This window comes from Thamnophis elegans, chromosome 1, assembly GCF_009769535.1.
Source record: "Thamnophis elegans isolate rThaEle1 chromosome 1, rThaEle1.pri, whole genome shotgun sequence".
In the NCBI taxonomy this organism is placed as follows: domain Eukaryota; kingdom Metazoa; phylum Chordata; class Lepidosauria; order Squamata; family Colubridae; genus Thamnophis; species Thamnophis elegans.
The window spans coordinates 122406137-122431708 of record NC_045541.1 but is presented as its reverse complement, the minus strand read 5'-3'; the positions used below and the strand labels follow the sequence as shown (position 1 = coordinate 122431708).

The following is a 25572-nucleotide window of genomic DNA, read 5'->3' as shown; positions in this document are numbered from 1 at the left end:
GGTAGGAACCCAGTGTACTCATGTGGCAGCCTCGGACTTTGCGGACAACGAAGCTGACAGGAAGGTCATGCACTTCTACTGCAAGTACCATGTGCTGTTTCCGCAATAAGACACACATGTGTCCAACAGATTGGTTAGCTTCCATTTGGATTATCAAATGGATTATCAAATTATGTATATAGGAACAGTAAGTGAAGTGGATCTCCAACCAATCAGAATGTCACGAGTCATGAGTCTATTTTTGGCCTATATCCAATTCATGCACTATGGTAAATGTGTTAATAACATTGTTTGCTATATGAATAATATTAAGCTTTTAATTAAGGCTACATGCCCAGGATAACTACACAATGCTGAGATATAGGAAATGTTTTCAAAGTTTCCTTCTCCCCACCTCCAATAACTTTCTGAAACTGCTGTTAATCCCAAGAAAGGAACATCTTACTTTGTGCATTTGTATTTTAAGCTTCCTTTAAAAAAAACCCCTTAAAATACGAATGCATGCACACCAAATGCACACACGCACCTTGTCACAGTAGGCATGAAGGTGTTATGGAAAGACAGAGAACACAGTAGAAGAACTCTAGTTAAGCATCTGGTCACAAGAAATCACAGCTTGAAGAATTCAATTGTGAAATATAAATGGGGGGAGGGAGAGGAACTTTCAGAAGTATTCTGAAGTATTCAGAAACTGTCAAATACACAGCTGCAAAGTTTTAGCAAAAGTAGAAGCAGATGTATCTTTTACTCAAAAATACAAGTGTTTTTAGTCTTAGTTAATGAGGAACTAATCAAGTAAAGAAAGAAAATTATCTTGAGTTAAGGCATAAAATGAAACAAATCTTTGATGGAAGCATTAACAATAAAGTTATCCAAAATACAGTAAATGTGATTGTAACATGGATGCAAATTTCTTCTGGTATCAGACTGAGGCAATTAATGTACACCCATTTTCATTGTGAGGAGACATATAAACCAAGAGATTGAAACAGAAGTCCATCTGTAATGTTGGCTATGATGAGCAAGTTCAATTTATACAGAATCTTGCTTTAAATATTTTCCCATAGAAGGCAACTGATAGTTGTTGGTTTTAAAATCTTTTAGATTATAAATACTGTATAATCTAAATAAATATATACTTAATTAAAAAAACCAACTATTTTGAGGCTCATAGCCTACTGTTAATGTGTGTCTGTATGTGTTTGTGTTTCATGCAGATGTTGAAAAATGTATACTTTTATTTATTACTAAAAAGAAATACAGGTGAAACTCAAAAAATTAGAATATTGTGCAAAAGTTCATTTATTTCATTTATTTATTTATTTATTGAACCAGGTTTTGGTGCTTTTGGCAGTGTGGGCAGCTGGAAAATGAAGTCAGCATCCCCATAAAGCTCGTCTGCAGAAGGAAGCATGAAGTGCTCCAAAATCTCCTGGTAGACGGCTGCGTTGACCCTGGTCTTAATGAAGCACAGTGGTCCAAAGTCCTCTTTTCTGATGGGAGCAACTTTTGCATCTCATTTGGGAACCAAGGACCCAGAATATGGAGAAAGAATGGAGAGGCCAATCAAGCACAGTAATCCAACGGTCATTGAACCAGTTTTTGGTGCTTTTGGCAAAAGTTGCTCTCAATGACTGTGGGATTACTGTGCTTGATTGGCCAGCAAACTCGTCTGATCTGAACACCATAGGGAATCTATGGGGCATTGCCAAGAGAAACATGAGACCGAACAATGCAGAAGAGCTGAAGGCCGCTATTGAAGCATCCTGGTCTTTCATAACCCCTCAGCAGTGCCACAGGCTGATAGCTTCCATGCCACGCCGCATTGAGGCAGTAATTGCTGCAAAAGGGGCCCAAACCAAGTACTGTGTACATATGCATGCTTATACTTTTCAGAGGTCCGATATTGTTCTATGTACAATCCTTGTTTTATTGATTGCGTGCAATATTCTAATTTTTTGAGATGGTGGATTTGGGGTTTTCATGAGCTGTACGCCATAATCATCACAATTATGACAAATCACAATTTGAACTATCTTGCTTTGCATGTAATGAGTCTTATCTCATATATTAGTTTCACCTCTTAAGTTGCATTACTGAAATAAATGAACTTTTGCACGATATTCTAATTTTTTGAGTTTCACCTGTTCTTAAAAACAAATCCAGAAATTTCATCTTCAAACTATAGTTTTTTTCCCAACATTACTGAAAAAAACATACTGTTGGTAAAGATACAATCAATTAAAAATTTAATATATATATTGAGACTGCTATTCTGCAAAACCAAAAACTATGTCTGTTACAAAAATAGGCTTAACAAAGTTGAAAATAAAGGTTTTTTTACTCCCAATGGCACAGCATTATTAGTTCCACATGTATCATGTTTTCAGATCAAGAGCATAGAAAGATTTATTCATTCCGAGTTATGTCCTAAATTAATCTAGTTTTTAACTAGTCTGGATTCTTACAATTATAATATAATAAAAAAGACAGGACAATCAGTCTTTTTAATGGAAGTTGAATGCAGAAATCCAATAGTTAAGAAATTCATCTTTTAAAAACCAGTCTCCCTATTAGCCTTTTTAAACAGTATGTCTATATTAGCCCTTCAAATTACAAAAGTTCACCTGTCAGAAATGATCAATGTTAGTGAACCACCAAAATTAATGTTTTGTCTGAAGAGTATGAAGACAGACAAATAAAGGAAACATCCTGAAAAAAATCACCAGTACTGAAATGACAAATAACATAACTCTGACCATTAGTTGCAATGTTGTTGGAAAGTAGAAACTTCTAACAGGGTATCATCGTTTTTAAGTGGTCTGCAATAAATGGTATTCAACTGATGATAGTGGATCTTTTCTTCTTCCTACACAACTGTAAGTAACTATTTCCTCTGCTGTGTGAATTCTACATGCCTATTTTCAGAGATGCCGCACCAGATAAATAACACTGTCATGTCTGTCTTGTCATGTCAACTACATGCTGATGATCCTTTCTGATCTGCAGTTTGGAAACACTATCAAGGTCAGGAGCAATCACTTAGAAAACCCCTTGTGACACACATGTATTTAATAATTTCTGCAGCAAGTGGGAAACAAATAATGTTACACATAAATGAAAGATTTATTTCACACAGGTTAGATTCACAATTTTCACAAAAAAGGCACATTTCAGAAGGAAGGGGCATTTAGGGTCTCCACTGAAGTGAAAATAATTTTATGAGCCTATATTAATTATGAATACTCTAAAATTTTCTCATAGCTCTGTTCTGATATATCATTTTGAAGCCAAGGCTTACTATATGTTGTGCAAATGGGCACCTCTTTCAACTCCTCTGACCTGTGTGTGTGTGTGTATGTGTGTATGTGGGAGACACACACACACACACACAAACATACAGAGAGAGAGAGAGACAGAAAAAAAATGGTTACAAGGCATTTACAACTGATGCACATATCACAAAATTATTTCTGCCAAGCTTGCTCCATGACCTGCCCGTGGGACATGACGTGTTCTGAGATGCTCTATCAAACTGAATCTTTCCAGGACAATGCAAATTATGACCAATTCCATCATCCTGCATTATGCGCTTCATGCTAATCTTCCTAATGCAAGAGAATAGGGAGGGTTTGCTGTTCTGCTGAAGGGCATGTTGTCTGATTGAATGATGTTGAAAGAATGTTCACAATCCCTCCCCCCTCCCTCCCTCTCTCACACACAGAATCTTATCACAGCTGTGGCTACCTTTGCTTACAACTACCATGCTATATTTTCTATTGTAGACTTTCCTGTTCAACATTAATTGGGAATCTATGTGGATGTACTTTTTAAAAATATAATTAACAGTTATTTAAAACTAAAGAAAAATGAGATTTTGGAATAAATTGTAAACTTATGCAAATGCTGTCTACTGCATCTTCCTGCTGATTTCTCCTAAGGTTGTAAGATGTAGATCTCCATTCAGTTAAAACATATCTTATTGTAGCATTTGATGAAAACATATTAGTGATAGGATTCTGGCAATTTCTGGCTTCCAGGGCTTGTGACTTTTGGATATTTTGCCACAGACTCAAAAGAAAGTCAACTTTTTCTCTCAAAAGTTTCTGTAAAAGATAAGTTTTGGATAATACCTCAATGAATCAGAAGGTGGCACTGTTACTGCATAAAAGAAATGGGTCAGATTTGATATTCTAATTTTTATGTTCAAAAACAAACATTTTAGAGTTTAGCATACTTTATTCTGTGGCATTACTTACTTATAATGTTAAAATTTAAATATGAAACTATTTTCAGCAGGAACTATAATTATGGCATTACTGGTTAGAGCTAGATTTTGGGTTGTTCTTGTCCAGTTTACACTAAAAGAATTTTGCACAAAAGAACACTAGTACATATTTTTTTCAAATGATATTTATCATCAGGAGTTGCATGACTTGCATTCTTTGAAATTATCTGAGATAAGAAGGAAGATGACTCTGGGACATGAAGACTGAAATAATGTAATATTTCTTTGAAGATTTAGAAAACATCCATATATTCCACTTAGCTATAAGTGTAAAAGAAGTGTAAAAGTATCCTAGCAAATTTGATGGTTCGAAAAGTTCCTTTGGAGGCAAAATCCTTTTTGGTTTTAAAGAAAAAAATTCTTAGTGGCTAAAATAGTACGACATGAAAGTCATAAAAAGTGGATTTTGCAACATTGTTTCATCTTTTTAATTAACTATCAATCTTATTTTAAAAAAATTCTACTTTCTATGAATCTATGGATGCCACATACTTATATATGCTAAAATATAGAAGCCCTCAGGATTTTTGTCCTGTGGAAACATTTTCATCTACTAGCCAGTGTAACTGATGCTCAAATCTGCTCTTAGTGCTACAGTTTTATTTTGTCTGCAACTGCTGTTTCAAATTGTAACACAACAGATGTTTTTGAAAGATAAAACACACATTTCCCCCCCTAAGTGAGCATTTATTTTCTTTTTTTCGCATAAAACACCAGATCAAAGCTGAGCAACATTTTCTTCAGCATTTACATGGCGGTCTTGAAAGAATACCTCACATAGTTGTTTTCATGTGTTACCGCATCTTTACACACGCCTAATAAATAGAGAGCAGCCATTCACACTAGAGTATTAGTAAGAAGAGACAGAAAGATATTTAGCTTTGTGTTTTGTTCCCGGTGAGGCTCAAAGCCTCAAAGGTAAACGACTAACTGAACACCCTTTTAGAAAAGAATCGGGTACCCTCTGCAAATGCTGCAGCTTGTTGACATGAACCAGGGCAGGCAGACACCAATAATACATGAAGTGTGGTTCAGAGGCAATTAGGATCAGTTGTCAAGGCCAGGCCATTAATGAAAGAACATGTCAGAGGAGCTGGAGACTTCAATGGTTGAGGGCAAGAAGGCGATTTAGTGTGACAGATCGAGTCCTTCCAATGTCCTCAGTGGTACATGCTAATACCAGCCTTAACAACCTTTTTGTGGCAGTGTATAATGTGACTAACATGGACTTTGATTCAGCAAAATGACTGCTGCCACTGTTAGTCTGTCTCATTCCAACAACAGTAAATGCACTGCTTCAAATAATTACCCACTTCCTTCCCTGTTTCACCCCCCCCCCACACACACTTGTCTGATGCAGTGGGCTTTTATGCATGCCATATCGTTTATCTCTAGAAGGTCACACACTTACCCTGATGTTTTCTATTTGTTTATGTAGTGTTCATTCCATTTATAAATAGCTGAAATAGTAAATATCCCACTACCGCTAACGTATGAGTAAAATTAAAGCAAGAACCCAGCACCAGTGGCTAAGCACAAAGGCAAATATAGGAAATCAGCACAAGAAACGTTGTCCTTGTGTGTAAATTCCATGGGATGCAGCATAAAACATGGGGGAACACTGTCGGCCAGTGGCCATGTATTCCCTTGTTCTCAGGGTTAAAGGCAGGAAGAGAAAAAAGTAAATCTTTTAAAGGCTTGATTCCTTCCTCAGTAGTATTTTACATTCTTACTTAACATAATCCATATTGAAATAAAAAAAATGTAGAGATATTTGCATTTGTGAAACATATTTGATAAAGCATATGAAAATACTATAGGGACCTTGAGTTTTTAAAATATGTATTATGAAAAGTATATTGCACTGGGTAATTAAATGCAACTGAAACATTTCTGGTTAAAATTGTATTAGCAACCCTATTGCTCTAAAGGGCATACAGTTACAAATATGAATAACTAACTATCGAGTAATTGTGTCTCACTTATGCTTTCTTACTTAGCTTATGCCAAATCTTAATTGCTAAAAATACACGGTAAGGCAGGAAGTAGGGATGAAGAAGTATAAGTGCCATATAAACTTGGTTTATTGAAATGGCCATTCAACAGCAGGATGCGTTCAGAATTTTTTCCAAGTAGACAAAGAGAGGGGGGGAGAGAGAGAGGGAGGGGGGGGGGAGAAACATACACACACACACATAGAGGGAAACAGAGAGACAGAAGGAGATAGAGAGAGAAGAGAAGACTACTGCTTGATATTTCATTCTGTTCTTATTCTTTTTTCATACACTCGGTCAGATGATGAGGATCCACGCCTATCACTTTTATTACTTAGCAATGCCTGGAGTGACCTTTCTAGAGGCAATACTTAGTTATGACTGACAGGAAAGGCTGTTTCTGCTGTGATGGATTTGTTCCCCTCTGGATTATTGTCACAATGCCCTGCCTTCTTCAGTTCCAAGTCTCCCCCCACCAACATCCAACCCCATAATTTTTTCCCTTTCTCATTTTTTTAAAAAAAAATGCACTCGGGGAAGTTTTTTGATTATCAGCTTATGGACCAAATCAAACTGTCACATGAAACTGTTCGGAGTTGGAGGTGTGATGTTAAAATGCATCTCTTGGATAGGCCACTGTGGATAATGAATGAAGGCCAACATCTTAAAAAGACCTGTTTTATTTCAAAAGATCAATCCAATCCATAAAAATCATCAAAAAAAATTAAGTATTGTCTGTTACAATTTTCATATTCATTTCACTGAAGAACAAGTTTGCATTACCATACCAATTTCATTGTATAACCAATTTCATTGTATTTAAGTACAATGACAATAAAGATTATACTTATTATATAAAACTCTCATATGGTACGAGTAGGATGTCCTAAAGACGTGATGACCAACCTATGGCACACGTGCCACAGGTGGCATGCAGAGCCCTCTCTGCGGGCACACAATCCATCGCCCAGCTCAGCTCCACCATGTATGTATGTCTCCTACTGGACAGCTGATTTTTGGGTTTCTGCCATGCATGCTTGGGGGTGGGATGCATGCGCGAGGGTAGCATGGGGGAATGTGCCCCCATGCCCCATTTTTGATCCCAGGAGGCTGCAGGGAGGCCTTCTAGGCTCAAAACGAGGTGAGGTGGGAGGGTCATGCATGCATGCGTGGGAGGGGGTGTGTGCACATGCACATGGGGGGCAGGGCACACAGGGGGTGTCACGTATGCATTGCATTTTGGGTGTGGGCACACACATGCGTGCTGTCATACAGGTGCAAGCACTTTTAGCACGCGATGACAAAAAGTTACCCATCATTGTCCTAAAGTAAATCACTTCCTGTACACCAGGGTTTCTCAACCCTGACAACTTTAAGATGTGTAGACATCAACTCCCAGAATTCCCCAGCCAATATGTTGGCTGTGGAATTATGTGAGTTGAAGTCCACACATTTTAAAATTGCCAAGGTTGAAAAACACTGATAGAGACTAATTTGGCATATCAAAGAAAATGTTAAGCCATAAACAAAGTTTGATTTTAATAGCAATAGCAATAGCAGTAGACTTATATACCGCTTCATAGGCCTTCCAGGCCTCTCTAAGCGGTTTACAGAGAGTCAGCATATTGCCCCCAACAATCTGGGTCCTCATTTTACCCACCTCGGAAGGATGGAAGGCTGAGTCAACCCTGAGCCGGTGAGATTTGAACCGCTGACCTGCTGATCTAGCAGTAGCCTGCAGTGCTGCATTTAACCACTGCGCCACCTTGGCTCTTTCTAGTTTTCTAGTTATTTTGGAAAAGTAAGAGATCCTACTTGGAATAATCTATAGATTTGTAATGAAACAAAAAGATGGGACCATAGTTGGCCCATTAATAATTTTAAGGCCAATAATTTTAAGTTGTTCCCAGAATTAACAGAATGGAATTTATGTAGGAAAGAAAAGTAGAAAGAAGCACTTAACAATTTGTGTAGGAGTAGACCATGATTAGTCATCTGATTTTCTGCTTAAGAAAACTACAAATAATAATAATGAGCATGTTAAAAATTGTGGAATTTCTGAATACAAGTCATGGCTCATAATACATCAGAAATAACTGTTGTTGAAAAGAGGAAAGTGTTGATAATCAACGTGGCAATATCAGGAGATAGTAAATGACAAACAATTGTGGAAAAAATAATCAATGTAACTAATTTTAACCTCTTCCCTTCTCTTATTTTTTAAAACTTTTATATATACTGTTTTATATTTTAACATTTTCTTGTCCCTTGCCAAGAGTCCCTCTGAGAGAGACGGGCAATACAGAAATGTGATGAATGAATGAAATGAATGAATGAAAATTGAAGTTGAAAAATTATGGCATAATTGGCCTTGGTGTCCAAGTGGTAAATGGCACCACTAGCACCATGGGTGCTAAGAGCAAAAAAAATGTGGACCACACTTTGAAAATGCACACATTCACAAAATTTCTATCTGACAATTGGAAAAGGCTGCATGCCTAGATCCGTATAATATGATATCCTAGGCGCGTGATGGCAAACCTATGGCATGCGTGCCACCTGTGGCACATTGCACCATATTTGCTGGCATGCCAGCCCTCAGCTACGGCACGCATCTGTGTCCCAACCAGTTAATGTTTGGCCTTCCGGAGGACATGGGGATGCTGTTTTCACCCTCCCTGGGCTTCAGGAAAGACTCCGGAGCCTGGAGGGGTGAAAAACAGGCCCAACGGGTCAACCAGAAGTTCATTCCAGAACTTCTGGTTGGCCTATTGGGCTGTTTTTCAACCCCCACCCCCCTTAGGTTTCAGAAAAGTCTCCAGAGCCTGGGGACGGTGAAAAACGGGCCCAATGGGCCAACTGGAAATTTGGAAAAGATCTGTTTCTGCCTTCAGGGGAGCCAGGGGAGGCTGTTTTCACCCTCCCCAGGCTTCAGGAAAGCCTCCGGAGCCTAGGGGAGTGTCACATATACAGGTGGGTGGGGTGCATTCCATTGTGGGTCTGGGCATGTGCATTATGGGTCTTTGGCACACCTTTACAAAAAGGTTAGAGATCCCTGTCCTAGGGTCTTGGGAAGAACTTGATGCAAATGAACACTAGCTAAAGAATTGGCAGCTGTAGCATCACACTGTTTTGTATATACAGGTAGTCCTCGACTTATGACCACAATTAAGTCCAAATGTTTGTTGTTAAATGAGACATCTATTAAGTGAATTTTGTGCAATTTTACAATCTTCCTTTCCATAGTTGTTAAGCGAATCACTGCAGTTGTTAAATTAATAACACAGTTATTAAATGAATCTGGCTTTCCCATTGATTTGCTTGTCAAAAATTCACAAAAGGGGATCATCTGACTCCGGGACACTGCAATGGTCATAAATGTGAGTAGTAACCAAGCACCTGAATTTTAATCATGTGACCATGGGGAAGCTGCAACGGTCATGTGAAAAACAGTTAAGTCACTTTTTTCAGTGTCATTGTAACTTTGAATGGTCACTAAATAAACTGTTGTAAGTCGAGGATTCTTTGTAATAATAACAATGCCAAATCCAGTCTAAACCTCTGCTTGACAAAACCTTAATAATAATAAAGCCTATTAAACAGATATGCCACCTGATTCCTAGCAAAAAGATCACAGAAATTATTTTTTGGGCAAATTTTACTTGTTCTCATATTTGGGGAATTGGTTCCTTTTAACGTGAGTCAAGATACTTGCCAGTTTGATTCTCTGCATGCTAACATGCAGCTTCATTATCCAAAACTCTCCTTGCTGTATTTGCACTGAACTTGCAACTTTTATTATATATAACTGCCTCAAATAATGTGCTATTTCTGTTTGATATAAAATATTCCAAGAAAACATAAGCAATATTATTCATTGTAATAATGACATAGGTACAATTATTTACTCTTGCAACCATATAGTTACTAAAATGTATTCTGCCTCAAGAAAGTCAGGCTTAAAATAGAACTTTCTCATTTATTAATTCATGCTTTAATGATACACTGCCATGTAGATATGGCAATAAATATAATTAAAAGTCTTGGGCTCAAATATCCTTGAATATCTAAATGGCAGTTACAATTCATAGGAGGTCTTCTATTTGATTAAATGTGAACCTTATTTTAAAAATAGTTGTTCCTAATGAGACATCTTTCTTTGTAATTCTATTTTCCCAGAAAAATGAGTTTTCTTTAATAACAAAGTGCATAAGTGATTTTTTTTTTAAAAAACAGCATCTTCTGCAGCCCACTATTTGTAGACAGTGGCCCACTATCAGGCTCTGGCCCATTCAGAACTGGGCCACGGAAGTGGCAGGTGAATGTGTACAGGTAGCTTCACTTGCGCGAGCAATGTGTGCTCACACAGCTCCTTTTGTGTGAGCACTGGGTGCTCGCATGCGAAGCTCCATTTATGCCAGCTCACATGCGCACTTGCCACTCACATGGAGCCCAGCCCCTCTCCCCACGGGTTCGCCAAGCTGGAAAGATTAGAGACAGCTGCTCTGTTGGATTTGAAAATGAAGGAAATTAAGAAGAATTATATTTGTTAGTTTGAACTTTGAAGAAGTAGGATATGTGTGCAATAGAACAGAACAGAATACTCGTGTGGTCATGTATGATTAAACACACCAGGAATTTGTCTCTGGTACAGAAGCTCTCAGTATACATGCAAAGCGACAGAGTAATAATTATAATACCAAGGGAGGGGAGGAATTGAAACAGTTTATGTCCAGGATGTGAAGTCTCTATAGATATTTTCTCAGCCCTCCTTCTAATCTATGCAGTATACAGATCTTTCATGGAAGCCAGGTTGATTGCAATTGTTCTTTCTGCAGTCCTAACTATCCATTCGAATCTGTACCTGTCTATTTGCTTTCTGTACCAAACCGGACAGTTATAGAAATACAAATTACAGACTCAGTAATTGTTCTGCAAAATTGTATCAAGAGACCTTGGATCTGAACTTCCTGAATTGACGCAGGAAGAACATACTCTGTTGTGCCTTTTTAACAATGGTTCTAATGTTGGATGTCCATTGCCAATTCTGGAGAATTATAGAACTCCAAAACCTGAAGGATTCCACTGATGATACTGTGATATTGAATATAGTAAGAGGTGGTAGGATAGAAAAAGTATTGAAGTTTTTGAACTTTTATGTTGAAAATGACTCCTGATAATTCCACTGATAGCATATAGAACTTTGAAAAAACAACAATGAAACACTAATGTTCAGGCTGAAATTATACTCATTATATAAGACCCAGCCGAAGCAACTGAGGAGAATGGCCTTAAGTAAATATACAAGAACTACGGTATTATGTAGTAAAAGGGGGTAAATAATTTTTTATGGCTTGAGAACTGAGATAATATTCACAAGTTACTCAGACAAGGACCTCCTTGGTTCTCTGAATTATAAGAAGGAGGAGACTATACCGCACAATCAGACTTGGAACATTCTATTATTATAGCCAAGATATAGTTTTACTCTTCTGTGGAGTTTGTTTCCTGATCTTGTCTACCTACTGGGGCTGACACCAGAACCCTTAAGAAGTTCATACTCTGGGAAAGAAGAAAAGAGAACAATCAACCACAATAGTGATGGATACGCTGTTGTAAGGTGGAAAGGAAGAAGCTGGGGACAGACCATAATGGAAAAGGTCTATCTAAGAGGTGATATTGGATTGATGGCATATAACTGAATAATAATCAAATATCAGATTATAACAGATGTATACCCATCATGTCTGCAATTGTTTTTTTAAAAAGCTCAGTATCAAATATAGTGTTCTGTCTCCATTTTGCTGTTGAAGTTGGAATAAATCATGGCAACCAAAAATTCTACCTGGATTTCAAATCTCTGAATTCTCAGCATGCTGGGAGAGTACAGACAGCCCTCAAAGTATGACAACTCATTCAGTGAACATTCAAAATTATAATTGCACCAAACAAGGTGGACGTATGACTGGTTTGAAAAGTTACAGATGTTGCAGCAGCCCCACGCAATCACTACTTGCAATATTCCCTGCCAACCTCCCATAAGTAAAGTCAATGAGGAAGCCAGAAGGGAACGCCCAAGTCACTTCCGTAAGTCGCTCCCACCACTTTTTCTCCCAAGAAGCTCCCAAAATCCCAGGGATCTCCTACTCCAAAACAATACTCTCCACCTTACTGGGCACCTGTGTTCAGCACCCTTTCGCCCACCTGCACTCATGTACTTCACACCCACTCACAGCCCCGCTGGCCTTCCCGCACAGCCCAGCAGCAGCCTGCAACTCCTGTAATAAAAATAATAAAATTATTTGTTTCTCTAATTTAGTTTCAAAAAATTCTAATTCAAGGATAGATCTCCCAAAACACACAACTCCCCCTATTGTTACATAGTAAGTACAGATTTATTATATAATTATATGTTCCAATTCTTTTGGCCATTCCTCAAGTCAGTTTTACATTATATGCTCCTGTAAATCTCAGCTTTTCAGACACATAACCTTTATTCAAAACTTGGTTTACTTGGAAGGCATTTCATAGACACAACTTTAGAAAAACAGACTTGCTATTGTAAAAAAAGCTAGAACATTTTGTATTTATATACTTACACTGATTGAGAGGATTTTAAAGATTAATATACAATTGAGACCAGATGTTTTGGGATTGAGAAGCAGTTGGGAAAAAGTCATGGAATTTTGTTTTTGTATATGATAACTGCAGCAAGATTATTGTATACATAATGATGGACAGATTGGGCATTACTCACGATGGAGGAATAGTTGCTGAGATGATGGAACTTACTAAAATGGCCAAATTCACTTCTTTGATTAGAGAAAATACAGTGTCTATATTAGGGCTCATTGGTGCTCTCTGAGCTTGGTTATTTTCTTGCAGATATTTTATTGCCCACACTTTTCCTTTATTAATATCTACATTAACTACTGACTGGTAACCCGTTATGGTAAAAAAAATGATTTATGGTTTTTTGATTAGATAGGATAGACAGAAAAAGAGATTCATGTTATAACCATAGAGTAAGAGATGAATTTGTGCTTAGAACTCCTATAAAAAGATCAGAAGCCACATCTTTGTATCTTTTCTATTTTTCTATTATTTTCTTTCTTTCTTGTACTTTTAGCTTTTAATTTCTTTCTTTATATTAACTGGTATTCATTTTTCTTCCTATTTAATTTTTAAATAAAATTATATATAAACAAGAGGAAAAAAACAATTCCACCCACAAATTATTATAGACATTAAGCACAAACTTTTGCCAGGCATTAAAAAGATATAAAATTGCAGGTATAGATATGAAAGCTTCTTGTATCTTATGATAACTCACTTTCTCCACCAAATAGAGTTTAGGCAAGAACTGTAATAGATTAATATCCAAGACCAAAGCAATGTATTAAATATGGTTGGCCATATATTTATATGTGGGTAGAAATAGTATTCTTGTTCATCTAGAGCTGTTTAGAGGTGAGTCTGTCATATGTACTTGAATGAAAATCTGGATATGTATAACACATAAACAGTGATATTTGCTTTCTCTTATTCTAAAATATGCTGTTTCCCAAGTAGCCAATTTTTCATAAGCCCAATTACTTGTAATCTTTTTCTTCCACTATCAAGAATATCATTTGTTTCTTTATTGTAGTAGATAAAACATCCTTTCATTGTTTCAGATCACAAGCTGTGCAGATACTACCCACTGTTCTTGCCTCCAGCACTTCACATTATTGGTGTATTATTTCATGCATGCCCTACTCTTTTATCAATTGCTTTTGAAGTAATGTTAATAGACTAGAAAATTGAGACATTTATGAAGTATAGGCAGTGTTTATGAAAAAATCCATAAAATATGACACAGGCAAGACAAGATAAAAGCAGCATTTTAATAGATTATGGCAAAGGGATTCTCTCACAAGTTGACAACTGACTCCTCCGAGATTGCTAATTTTTATGGGATTAATTTTGTGGTATTAAGAAAGAAGCTAAATGTCCTAATTAACCTGTAAATAGCATATACATGAAATTAAACCTTGTGGCCTCTAGTTAGTTTTTTGGCTTCAGCACCTTAGACAGAATTATTGCAAATGGATATAAGATTGTGTTGGAGGTAAACATTCTGCATAGAGTTAACTAAAAATCTCATTCAAATTATACTTTAAATACCTTCACACTAGTATGTAAGTGGTGAAAATTTGCAAAATGCAGTTTACATGTTCTGCTTGGGTAAGCAGTAATTCCCAATTAATGTGTATGGGGCCTTAAATGACCCAAAAACCATCAGTACAGAGAAATTAAATGAAAATCCCATAATTAGACTCCATTCCATGCCCTGAAACCCCTATACCTATTGCCAACATTTGAAAGACCACCTAACCACACTCAGGTTCAGCTGTGGTCTGGTAAATTATGAAGCATGAACCACAGAACCTATTGCTAGCAGCTGATAGAGAAACATGGTATCAAATCAAATTGTTGGTGGGGATTGCTTGTTTCATTCCAGCAAAGTACTAAGTGTCCAGATCCCATCCAAATTATGTAATAATTTTATATTTTAAAATGTAGAATTTTAGCAGCTGTTTTAACATCCTCTCTCCTGTCTGCACACTTGCATAAAAAAGAAACAGAAATACCAAACCAAATTTGATTTTCACCATCTCGAGACTATTTTTAAGACAAATTTTTATCCTGAATAAACAACTTCAAGTTATTATTTACAGGAGAAAAACTACATATGAAAGAGATTAATTTCACTGCCTCGAAATCTAGAGAAGGAATAACAGACACTAATGTTTTGTTGAGAGGCTACAGTTTTATTGAATACAAATTTCTATTAAACGTATAGTAATAAAGATTTTTTCAGAAACATTCTTCCTAAACTTCATACCAAAAATGATTACATTTTTAGATGTTGATCTAGATCAGTGGTTCTCAATAGCAATAGCAATAGCAGTGGACTTATATACCGCTTCATAGGCCTTTCAGGCCTCTCTAAGCGGTTTACAGAGAGTCAGCATATTGCCCCCAACAATCTGGGTCCTCATTTTACCCACCTCGGAAGGATGGAAGGCTGAGTCAACCCTGAGCCGGTGAGATTTGAACCGCTGACCTGCTGATCTAGCAGTAGCCTGCAGTGCTGCTTTTAACCACTGCACCACCTTGGCTCAACCTTCCCAATGCCGCGGCTCTGTAATACAGTTCCTCATGTTGTGGTGACCCCCAACCATAAAATTTGTGTCTAGGTTCCTAAGACCGTTGATTTTCCGATGGTCTTAGGCGACCCTTGTGAAAGTGTCATTCGACCCCCAAAGGGGTCCGGACTCACAGGTTGAGAACCACTGATCTAGATTATAATTATAGCCATGAGTATATTTTAAACTGTCAATATATTACAGCCATGCTTAAGTTTTATTGAGTGATATAAGGATATACGCATTGTCTGTGGAAAGAAAGGTATGTGCAAATAAAGTGTTTCAACAAGTAATATGGAACATTTATTCTTAAAAAATCCAATTTTTCTTGTCTTACACAATGTGTTGTATAATATTCAATAAAACTCTGGAATGAATGCACCTGTGGTTTGAAAAGACGGCATCTTTCATTCTACAGTATATGAATTAGATTCATATACTGTTTCCTCTGGGAGTTAGAAAGCAATTTTTTGTACATTTTAAATTGTAGCATTTATGAATTCTCCCTGCTATTTTAGTGTCAGAATTCAATTTTGATCTAAGAATAATATGCAAGTACAATGTCTGCTAAAGAAAGGTATTTTCTGCTTGGTTGCCTTTAAAAACTGTCCATGCTCCGTACACAATTTGAAGTCAACTTCATTATACTCCAGCCAAAACATCTTTACTCTCCCCTCCCCCCCAAATCATTATTGGCAATATCCAAAAAGAAAATGGAAAAAAACAAGATAGCAAAATTAGAAATGAATTTATTGGGAGTTCAAGTTATATGAAACTTACTGACAATATTCACAGTATTCATGACAGGCTGCATAATCTTAAACTGGCAAATATTCATATTATTTATTCTGGTAAATAATAGCAAATAGATTTGGGGGCCAATAGATAACATATAATACCACATTCCACACAAACTGTCTCTCTCTCCAGGATTACTTATCTGCTCCCACTTAATATAATGCATATATACTATATTGCCAAAAGTATTCACTCACCCATCCAAATAATCAGTTGTGAGTGAATACATTTGGCAATGTAGTGTATCTGATAATGATAATTATTACTCTCTTAGCCTAGAATATAACCTAAAACACAAATTATTTATTTTACAAGTGCCATATAGAAGTGCCATAAAGTCTTCAGTGTTATAAAAACAGCATATAAGAATCATGAATTTTAAAATAAAAAATATAATGTAAAAAAAGGAAGAAAAATTGAAGGAACAACCCAATTTAGTCCTATTTCTAAGAATGCAAATTTAAAAACAAGAATAATTATTTTCACAAAAAGATATAGTATGGAGTAGATTATGAAATATAATATCTGTTACATTCACAAAATAGGCATTATATTTCATAATCTACTCCATACTACGATATCTTTTTCTTGATTTTCCATTTTTTTTAATACTTAAGCATTTATATATTTTCTTTTGTTGAATATTAAAACAATTTGTATTACTATTGTAATATAATCAAATTCATAATAATTAATTTGATAATGATATCAAATATTATCAAATTCCTCGTTCCAACTTGCTCTACTTTAAGCTATAAAGTTTAGATTGTCTCCAAAGGAAAGTAATGCAAAGAGTCAATATTAACTGAAGTTTACAATAGGGAAAATATTTCATAAATGAAGATGTCTTACCTGTATGCACTGACTGTAAGGACCAATATTGGCAGGAGCCCAATGAGAAATACTCTGGACATGCATCACCTGTTTCTGGGAACAAGATGCATCAGAGATCATCTTATCATCCTTTTGGGCAAGGCAGTCCATCTGAAATAGCAGGTCTTCCGTCAATGGAGCTTCAACACAAACCCTGAAATAACAACAACAACAAAAATGTACTGGCAGTATTTGAAAGGCATTAAACTGTCCCTGAGTTCTGGTTGCTGTACTCTTAATATCCCTAAGATTTATACCAACAGGGCAGAGATGGATGATGAGAATGAACAAGAATTCTTGAGATACCAGGCAAGAATCTCACTTGGTCCTTGCTACTTCCCCAGTTTCTCTTCAGAGTAATCTCCACTATCACTGAGAGAAAGAACAGCAAATGGAGAACTTTGTATCCTTGCTTTGCTTTTGGTACTATTAATAGCTGAAGGGAAAACAAATTAATAGGCAGGGACAATAAGAAGCAGAGCTAGGAGACAGCAGCAAATCACAGATAAGGATAGTAGCCTTGGAAGTTATCAAATGTTGCCCAACCCTGACTGATTCAACCATTAACTTCATTTTACACTCAAGTACCTTTGTGTTGCAAAAAATCACAAAAGATTAAATGTAGATTTATTCCTTCCATTCGTTGAGGAAAGTGAGAGTCAAACTAAGTTCCTTACTGGGTGAGGATCACAATATCTGCTAATTTCTTCTTCCTCTGCAGCCCTCAGCCTTTCCTGATATTCCTGAGTGTCCTCTAATTCACTAGAGCAGTTTTCACCAAGCACAAAGAGGCACCCAAACAATATGGAATTTGTCAAAATATGCCTATAAAATATCCAAGTAGGAATATTGGTCCATGTAACTCTGGACCTTATTTATTGATTATGATCCTAGTGTTTCCCATTATTATTTCAAGAATCCTTTTCAGTGTGCAATGCTTTTTTACATGTCTTTATTTCATAGCTAGAAAAGGCCTTGCTAAACTCCACCAACTGAATGTTTTTACCTGTCTTGCTTCCTTTATAATATAGGAGAAATAGTAAAAGAAGAAAAGAGTGAAAAAGAAGGACTAGGGGTGATATAATAGCAGTGTTCCAATACAAAGAAGAGGGGGGTTAATCTATTTTCCAAAGCATCTGAAGACAGCACAAGAAGCAATGGATGGAAACCAGTCAAGGAGAGAAGCAATCGAGAATTAAGGAGAAATTTTGACAGTGAGAACAATTAATCAATGGAATGACTCGGCTCCAGAAGTTATAGGTGCTCAAACACTGAAGGTTTTAAAGAAGAGATTGGACAACAATTTGTCTGAAATGGTATAGGATCTTCTAGTCCAACCTTCTTGAGCATGGGGGTGAATAAGAAGACCTTCAAGGTCCCTTCAAACTCTATTATTCTGTTATTATTATTACTATTAGTATTTTAGAAAGGGCAGAATGAGGATCCTAAAAAGTCTTTCTCAACTCTTCTTTCATAGTACAAAAGCAGGTCCAGCAGTTTATATTGAAATGCATACTTTCTATAGGTTCAGGCTTAAATTTAAACTTAAATTCACATTTTTCTGGCTTCTTCTCAATCAATTGTATAGTAGGATAACCTACAGCTTTTCTGTAAAGGATGGGGCATGGTATTAATAAGAAACACGCTATTTATCTCAAAGAAATCTACAATGCAATGAGTTTCACAAAGATCCAATTACTTGAAAAGCTATTACTAAGTAAAGAAAAATATATCTTACTAAATGGAATAAGTAATAAAGCCCTCATCTGGGGAAAAAAAAAACATCCCAAAAAGATTCCTTCTTAAAAAAGATTTTATGTAGCATTAAAATATTTTAATTGTACAGTCCTTATTTCATTAGCTTTATATATTAAAATGCTTATTAAAAAGGCAGGAATGAAATATATTTAAAGATGATTTTAAATTAAGAGGAATAAGAACACTGCTGTGCTGAATTCCCTCTTAAAATTCAAGATGGCAAGTTCAATAGAACAGTATGCCTAAAAGTATTTTTAAACCATATATTGGCCATGAGGGGGGAAAAACACTCATAAGGAGATAGCACTATTTTCTAGCTCTACAAAATAGGGTGCAACATTTGAATTTATGAGCTCTTCAGTCACAAGATAAAAAGAAGAAGAAAAAGTGGAGAGGGAAAATTAGGCTAGGATTCAAATTATAGATCTTGGTAGGAATGAAAAATATAAACTAAAGCTAGCTCATAATGGCCAGAAACAACTCCCACATCCTAAGACTGTTAGTTACCACAGACACAGTTTAAAATACTAACACCCCCCTCCCGGGGGTACCCTAGTTTTTAAGCATCTTTCCTGATGAAAATTCTGGAATCTTTAGGGATTTGAACACCGATTTGTAAATCCAGAATTAACCCAATAAAAGTATTGTGTTAAAACTGCTCTAGAAAAAGTAGAAAGAACTTTATTCTAAGGAATATACCAATATTATTGTGGTGATCTTAATTAATTCATTTGCTGCTTTTAATGGCATTATTTTCAATATGTTTTCTATTCTGTTTTTTAAGTTGAAAAAATGTGTATTTGCATAAACACAATTGTGGGGTATAACTCCATAAGGTAAATAATACATTTAAAAATGACACTGTTCGGGGTACTTGCTGTTCAGCAAAAGTAAAAGGTGTGTAAAAGCTATTTGTTAGTAACACTGCATTAAAAACTGCAGGGGAAGAGCTTTTCTCATATGATGTTTTTCATATTCAGTTTTCCCTAATCACAGAAAGTGAGATAACGTTAAAGAAGCTGATGTTGAAAAGAAAGCACCTCACTTCCCATTCATTCTTTAAGAGTACACATTTCTTTAGCATCCTTGTTTGTTTACTGAAGATCAAGAAGGATACACATGAATGAGTTTGTTCAATTTGTTAATGAAATGTCCCTACCACAGTGGAATTATCTGATAATGGCAGATTATAAGAATAGTCAATTAAAGAAGGAAACCTTTAATTTTAACAAAGTTAGTGAAGCACAAAGAAGAGAAATTATTTATTTGAATTTATATACCACCCATCTTGCAGTTCAAGTGCTTTCAGAGATAGCAATTTTGACAGAGAACAAGATGGTTTCCAAGATGGTCTTAGCTGTCCCAGTGATAATGTCATTATTTAAAACTATAATCTTTCACTGAGCATTAGCTTTCTATACTGCTCTTAGTTTTCAATCTGCACATTTTATCTTCTCTCCTGTAATTGAAAATGCCTACTTTATTAATTTAGCAGATTCTGTGTCTGATGCTTATCATGTCACTATCTTCTAAGCTGCTTTACTCTTAACCCTGTTTACTGCATTTGATGGGACAAAAAATAATGGAGCTTTTGCCAAGTTAGAATGGAAGAGAAGCAGGAACACAATACAGTATTGCAGGCTAACTCTGCCCACAGCCTGGAATTTGATCCTGATGGGGCTCGAGGTTGACTCAGCATTCCATCCTTCCAATGTCAATAAAATGAGGATTCAGATTATTGGGAGCAGGATGCTGACATTGTAAATTGTCCAGAGAGTGCTATAAAACACTACAGGGCAATAAATAAGTCTATAAGCTGTAATTAATAAGGGGATGATAGACCATTTTGTCCAAAATTTTTAGAACACCTTACTATTATATTGCACTAGTTAGCTAGCTAATTGATAATTATTTCAGAATTATACTTCAGTAAAGTAGGTTTGGGTTACATAATTCAATCGTGAAAAGCATGGACTCATTATGAAGCACGATACTGCATTAAAAGACCTATATGATGAATCTTGGATAACGGAATACAAATTAGGTTCGGTATCAAAAGTATTTTTTTAAAAAAAAAAATCAGAGATTCACATGCACTCCTGATGCAGCTGCTACAATAGAGAATAAAAGATTGTGTCTTTGAAGAGAGACATACAAAGAGGTGAAAGGAAACCCAATCCAAACACAGAGAAACCAAGTCTGAAGAAAAGTCATAAATAAAGCATTAGTAGCAATGAAGTATATTCCAGTGTACCATAAATATAAGGCAGCAGTAGTATGAACCTACCTCGCTGGAGGACACAAATCAAATGCTGTCATATAGACTGAATTTATCACTGCAAAATCGGCCATACTCTTCATATACAGATGGACCAAAATAATATCTGTCAATGCCAATCCTTTTAAATTCATATGAGCTGCATGTGGAAAAATAATGCAGCTGTTAAAGACAGGAAATATTAGATTTGTACTAAAGGATACCAAGAATATATCTTTCTTTTTTACAAAGAGCTCCCCTTGAACCAAAGCACAACTGAAGTTGAGAACTTAGACAAATAGAAACTATTCTGATCAGTACAATTTTTTATACAGTACATGGGCAGATACATTGAATTTACTTCTTAAACCAACTTGATTTTGTTTGATTTTGAACGTTGAACTAGTACAAACGAAGACATGTTTAATTCCAGTGTAGCTGCCTCAAAACAGATGAAGCTATCATAGCATTAATCAAATCTACTTCCTAATGAAATATACAATCTACTAAGCATTTACTAGGAAATCATCAAGTTATCACATGATTTTAATATTTAATTGTGTGTCTGTATATGTATTACTTGTGACTGAAGGTCAACAATGAGGGACACATTTTGCCAAATGGCAATATTTCTTTTTCTCCTGCTTAAAGCTTTATCTTGTGAAATATTTTACTAGTATTTTGTTAAGATGTTTATTTGTTTAAAATTTATTCAACAATTATCTTCTGAACAATAGAAATTACACTTCCTACAAAAATGAATCCAGGCAATGTGGGGATGTGGCTATAATAATAATGTGTTGCGATGATTCCATCTCATAACTCATGAAGGAAGTATTCCCATAATTTTCCATTAAGAAAAGTCTTACTGGTTGACTATTTTTTACACATCAACCTTTTGAAAACCTTTTCCAGAAGACTGAGGTTTCCTCCACAAAATGTGGTAAGTTTTGTGGCGACTTCTGAAAAGACAGAAGCAACAGAAACCATTCTCTTCCTTTTAATGTACATTTTCATCAGACTGAAGGCTCTTCAATTTTGAAGGCATTTCTTAAAAGATTAATGACGGATTAAGGCCTATTATTTCTCAGTCAGGAACTTGAATATTCAAGAGCCATATGTTCATCATAAAGACCGCCCAGAAAATATAACTATTTCACCTGGCTCATGACAGAATTGGAGAGAAAATTGCTTGTGTCTGTCTACTTGATGGATTACTTTTCTGAATGTTAGAAGAACTTTATGAATAAATCTGCTTTAAAAATTAGAAGGCAGCCTAGCAAGTAAAAAGTTACAAACTAAGCCTTGTAGCCTTAATGCAGAAAGTCAGAACTACAAGGTATGTCTTGTAATTTCCATTTTAGACCATTAAAACAATTAATTTTGCTACAAGGTTTATGTTACCTCCATCGGATAATGTGATTAGTGCCATCCATGCACTACCTGTTGTTACATCCTCAACCTTTTAACCTTAAACTGTCTACTGTGAACCTCACCCCATTCCTAAGAGGTCTGTAAGGGAGCATGCATAACCTGTCCTACTGTCCCAATCTATTTGTACTCATTTCTTATGTATATACGTATACCTGCTTATATTTATATGTTATATTCATACTTATACTTGTTTTCTCATACATGCTTGACAAATCAAAATAATAAATAAATAAATAAATAAATAAATAAATAAATAAATATTTATGCCACAGCATGTAGCAAAACAGGGGGAGAAAGCAACCAGACAATCTGATTTTTGTAGTGAAAAGTTTTAACACATTCCTGAAGAGTCTCAACTAAGTTTAGCAAAGAAACCTGGGGTGATACTTTTAGATTGTTAGCACCATAACTCACCTTTTTTTGAGAAGGCAAAGCAAAATATCCACAGGAAATGCAAGTATTCCCTGGATCAAAATGCATCAGTTCACCAGAAATGGGAAAGAATATTTCAGATGTAAATCATCTGCCAAAGCCACCAGGCTTCTTAGCCTCCAGCCAGATAAAACTACTATTTTGGTTTAATTCTAATAAAAAAACAGGCAATGATGTATATTATTTGGACTGGCTAGGGTCATGAAAATATTACAAAAATCAGGTAAGTGTTTTAGAGCTCCAGTCTTTCAATTTACATATTATGCCCAAAAGATTTATGTAGAACATTGCTCCTTTACCTACAAGCCTGATTACAACCACTGTGCTGATTTCTAGGCTGTTAGGAACTAGCTTAAGGGCCCTTTAGGAAGCCTGCTGCCTTTTTACCTTGCAAAATTGCTCATGCTTCCTTATCATTCTGTATTCAGTCATCAACTCAGCTGCACAAGCCAAATGTTAAGATTTTATGAGCCAATACATCAAAAGTATGTGCGTACAAGAATACTAGCCTGCCCACTGCAGCCGCTGAGAACAATTTCCATTTTTATGAATGAAAAGGATGCCTGCATAAATATTTATTTATTTAAAACTACAAAAATACGGAGGGATTCAGAAGAAAATAGAAGCATTTTGTTTTATATCTCAATATCTTGTAAGGGCTTGATAGTAAGAAATCCAGCAACCGCAATTCCCAAGACATCAATTCTTTGCTTGCATTAAGTACATAAATGAGATTTAGAGCTACTGACCTAATCCTAGATGCCAAAATCAACCACAGCAACAGCTTTTTAGAGAACTTAATTTAAAATTATGATAAAGGCAATTTAGCTAACAGAAAGCGGACAGAATGGGAATGCACACACAAAAAGATAAAAGGAATGAAAACAAACTCAGCTGCCTTGTATAACCAGATCAAGGGAGAACATAAAAGGAATTCAGTCCAATCACAAAGGTAAAAATGGATGGATTTAGACTGCAAATTTCTGTGACCAAATGCAGCAATTCTTGTACAATACTCTTCCAAGCAATAACTGTATGATGGACAATCTAATAATCCTCTATCAGTTGGTCTTGGCACTTAGTAGAACATTCAAAATGAAAGTCACCTATTCTTATTTATTTGTCAAATGTATATGTGTATCCCGTCCATTTCACATAAAAGTGACACGGTGATGTACAAGAATAGAAAACAATCAATATATAAAACATTATTATTACTATTATATTAACATTAGCATTACTATATCATTAACAATGGAGCTACTTCAATCTCATCAGTCTTCTGGAGTCCTTCTACAAAATCAACAGGCAGAGGTGGAACCAGCCTCCCTTAATGAGTTGGAAAGGTATTCCATAAAGTGGACACATATAATCTATTTCATCCAAAGTTCACCCACAGCTGTCACACAAACATCTTCTCAACCACCTTTCCCCCAAAATGGAAGTTAAATACTGAACAAACATTTTCCAGTATACTGTGATCCAGTGATGCTTGAGGAGAGAACACTCCCAGGCCTCCTTTAATGGTAAAGGAACAATCTCCTCGCTACTGCTGGAATCTACACACACAACACCATTCAGGCCCTGTCCATTTCCTTAGGACCAACAGGTTCAAGCTGTTCCCATATAATTGGGCAAGATCCTCCCCAGGTATCTCTCCTGGTCCTGCAACAAGGCCAGCATCCAATTGTGAGTGAATGTGAATGATTTTTTTCTGGCAGAAAATTGTTCCATACTATTGTTCGTCAACCTTCCTCTTATTCAAAAAGGCACATCTTACCTGAAACAGGGCTGCAAGATGCCTATGAACAGATGCAATAAGGTTGGAGAAATATTGGTGCTTCATCTACCTTATTTCATAGTATTTGTAACCCATTTTAGTTAAGTTCATTCCCTGTAAAAAGCTAGTGCCACTCTACATACTCTTCTCTCATTTTATCTCCTTAATTCTTCTGTGACCATGAGGAATGATGGAATCCACAAAAGGAGAGAAATCCCATAGATGTAATCTGATCCTCATCTTCAACAGTCCTCTTTTTCCAAATGGTGACCAAAGTTTTAAGTGGACTGTGCAGCAGACCAGCAAGAACAGCCCCGAGCCCTGTGAAACCCAAGTGGATTCATCAGTCACTAGAGATAGAGCTATCTAATGGGTCCAGTCTCCCTGAAATGCACTTGAGAATCCTATGATAATCAGAATCATGACAACAGAGGCGCCAAAATTTCTCCCAGTTTCAAATCACAGTCACTGATCTGACAGGAATGCCAGATGTGGTATGTGATCACTGATCCATGTTGTGCTCAGGATGACCTGTTATAGCCCATGGCCATCGTGGTAGCCATGAACTCTTGAACTGCCTCAGACCTGATTGCCAGAGCAGGCAAAGTACATAGGTCTGGAGAACTCTACTGCCAACCCAGAGATGGAGTCAAGGACTTCAGGCAGAGAAGTTACTACGCATCAGGGAAGATGGTACAACAGAAACTATCTCAACTGATCCTAGAACCCATCTTATTCAACATCCAGTGAACTGTGGTGTTGCACCC

General features: G+C 36.2%; 1 protein-coding gene across 5 annotated transcripts in view; it reads right to left on the bottom strand.

Annotated features, from left to right (window-relative positions):
* DPH6 (diphthamine biosynthesis 6) overlaps window positions 1-25572 on the bottom strand; it is a 213762-nt gene that overhangs the window by 93342 nt on the left and 94848 nt on the right. For 2 of the 5 annotated variants that reach the window (XM_032230016.1, XM_032230024.1), the window contains exons 11-12: window positions 21190-21319; window positions 17124-17298 (exon numbers count right to left, since the gene is read on the bottom strand). In XM_032230016.1, coding sequence (XP_032085907.1) covers window positions 17124-17298; window positions 21190-21319 — 305 coding nt within the window. Of the gene's footprint in view, window positions 1-17123; window positions 17299-21189; window positions 21320-23008; window positions 25127-25572 lie in introns of those variants that run through there. The other 3 variants (XM_032230040.1, XM_032230050.1, XM_032230030.1) reach the window with 3 other exon arrangements.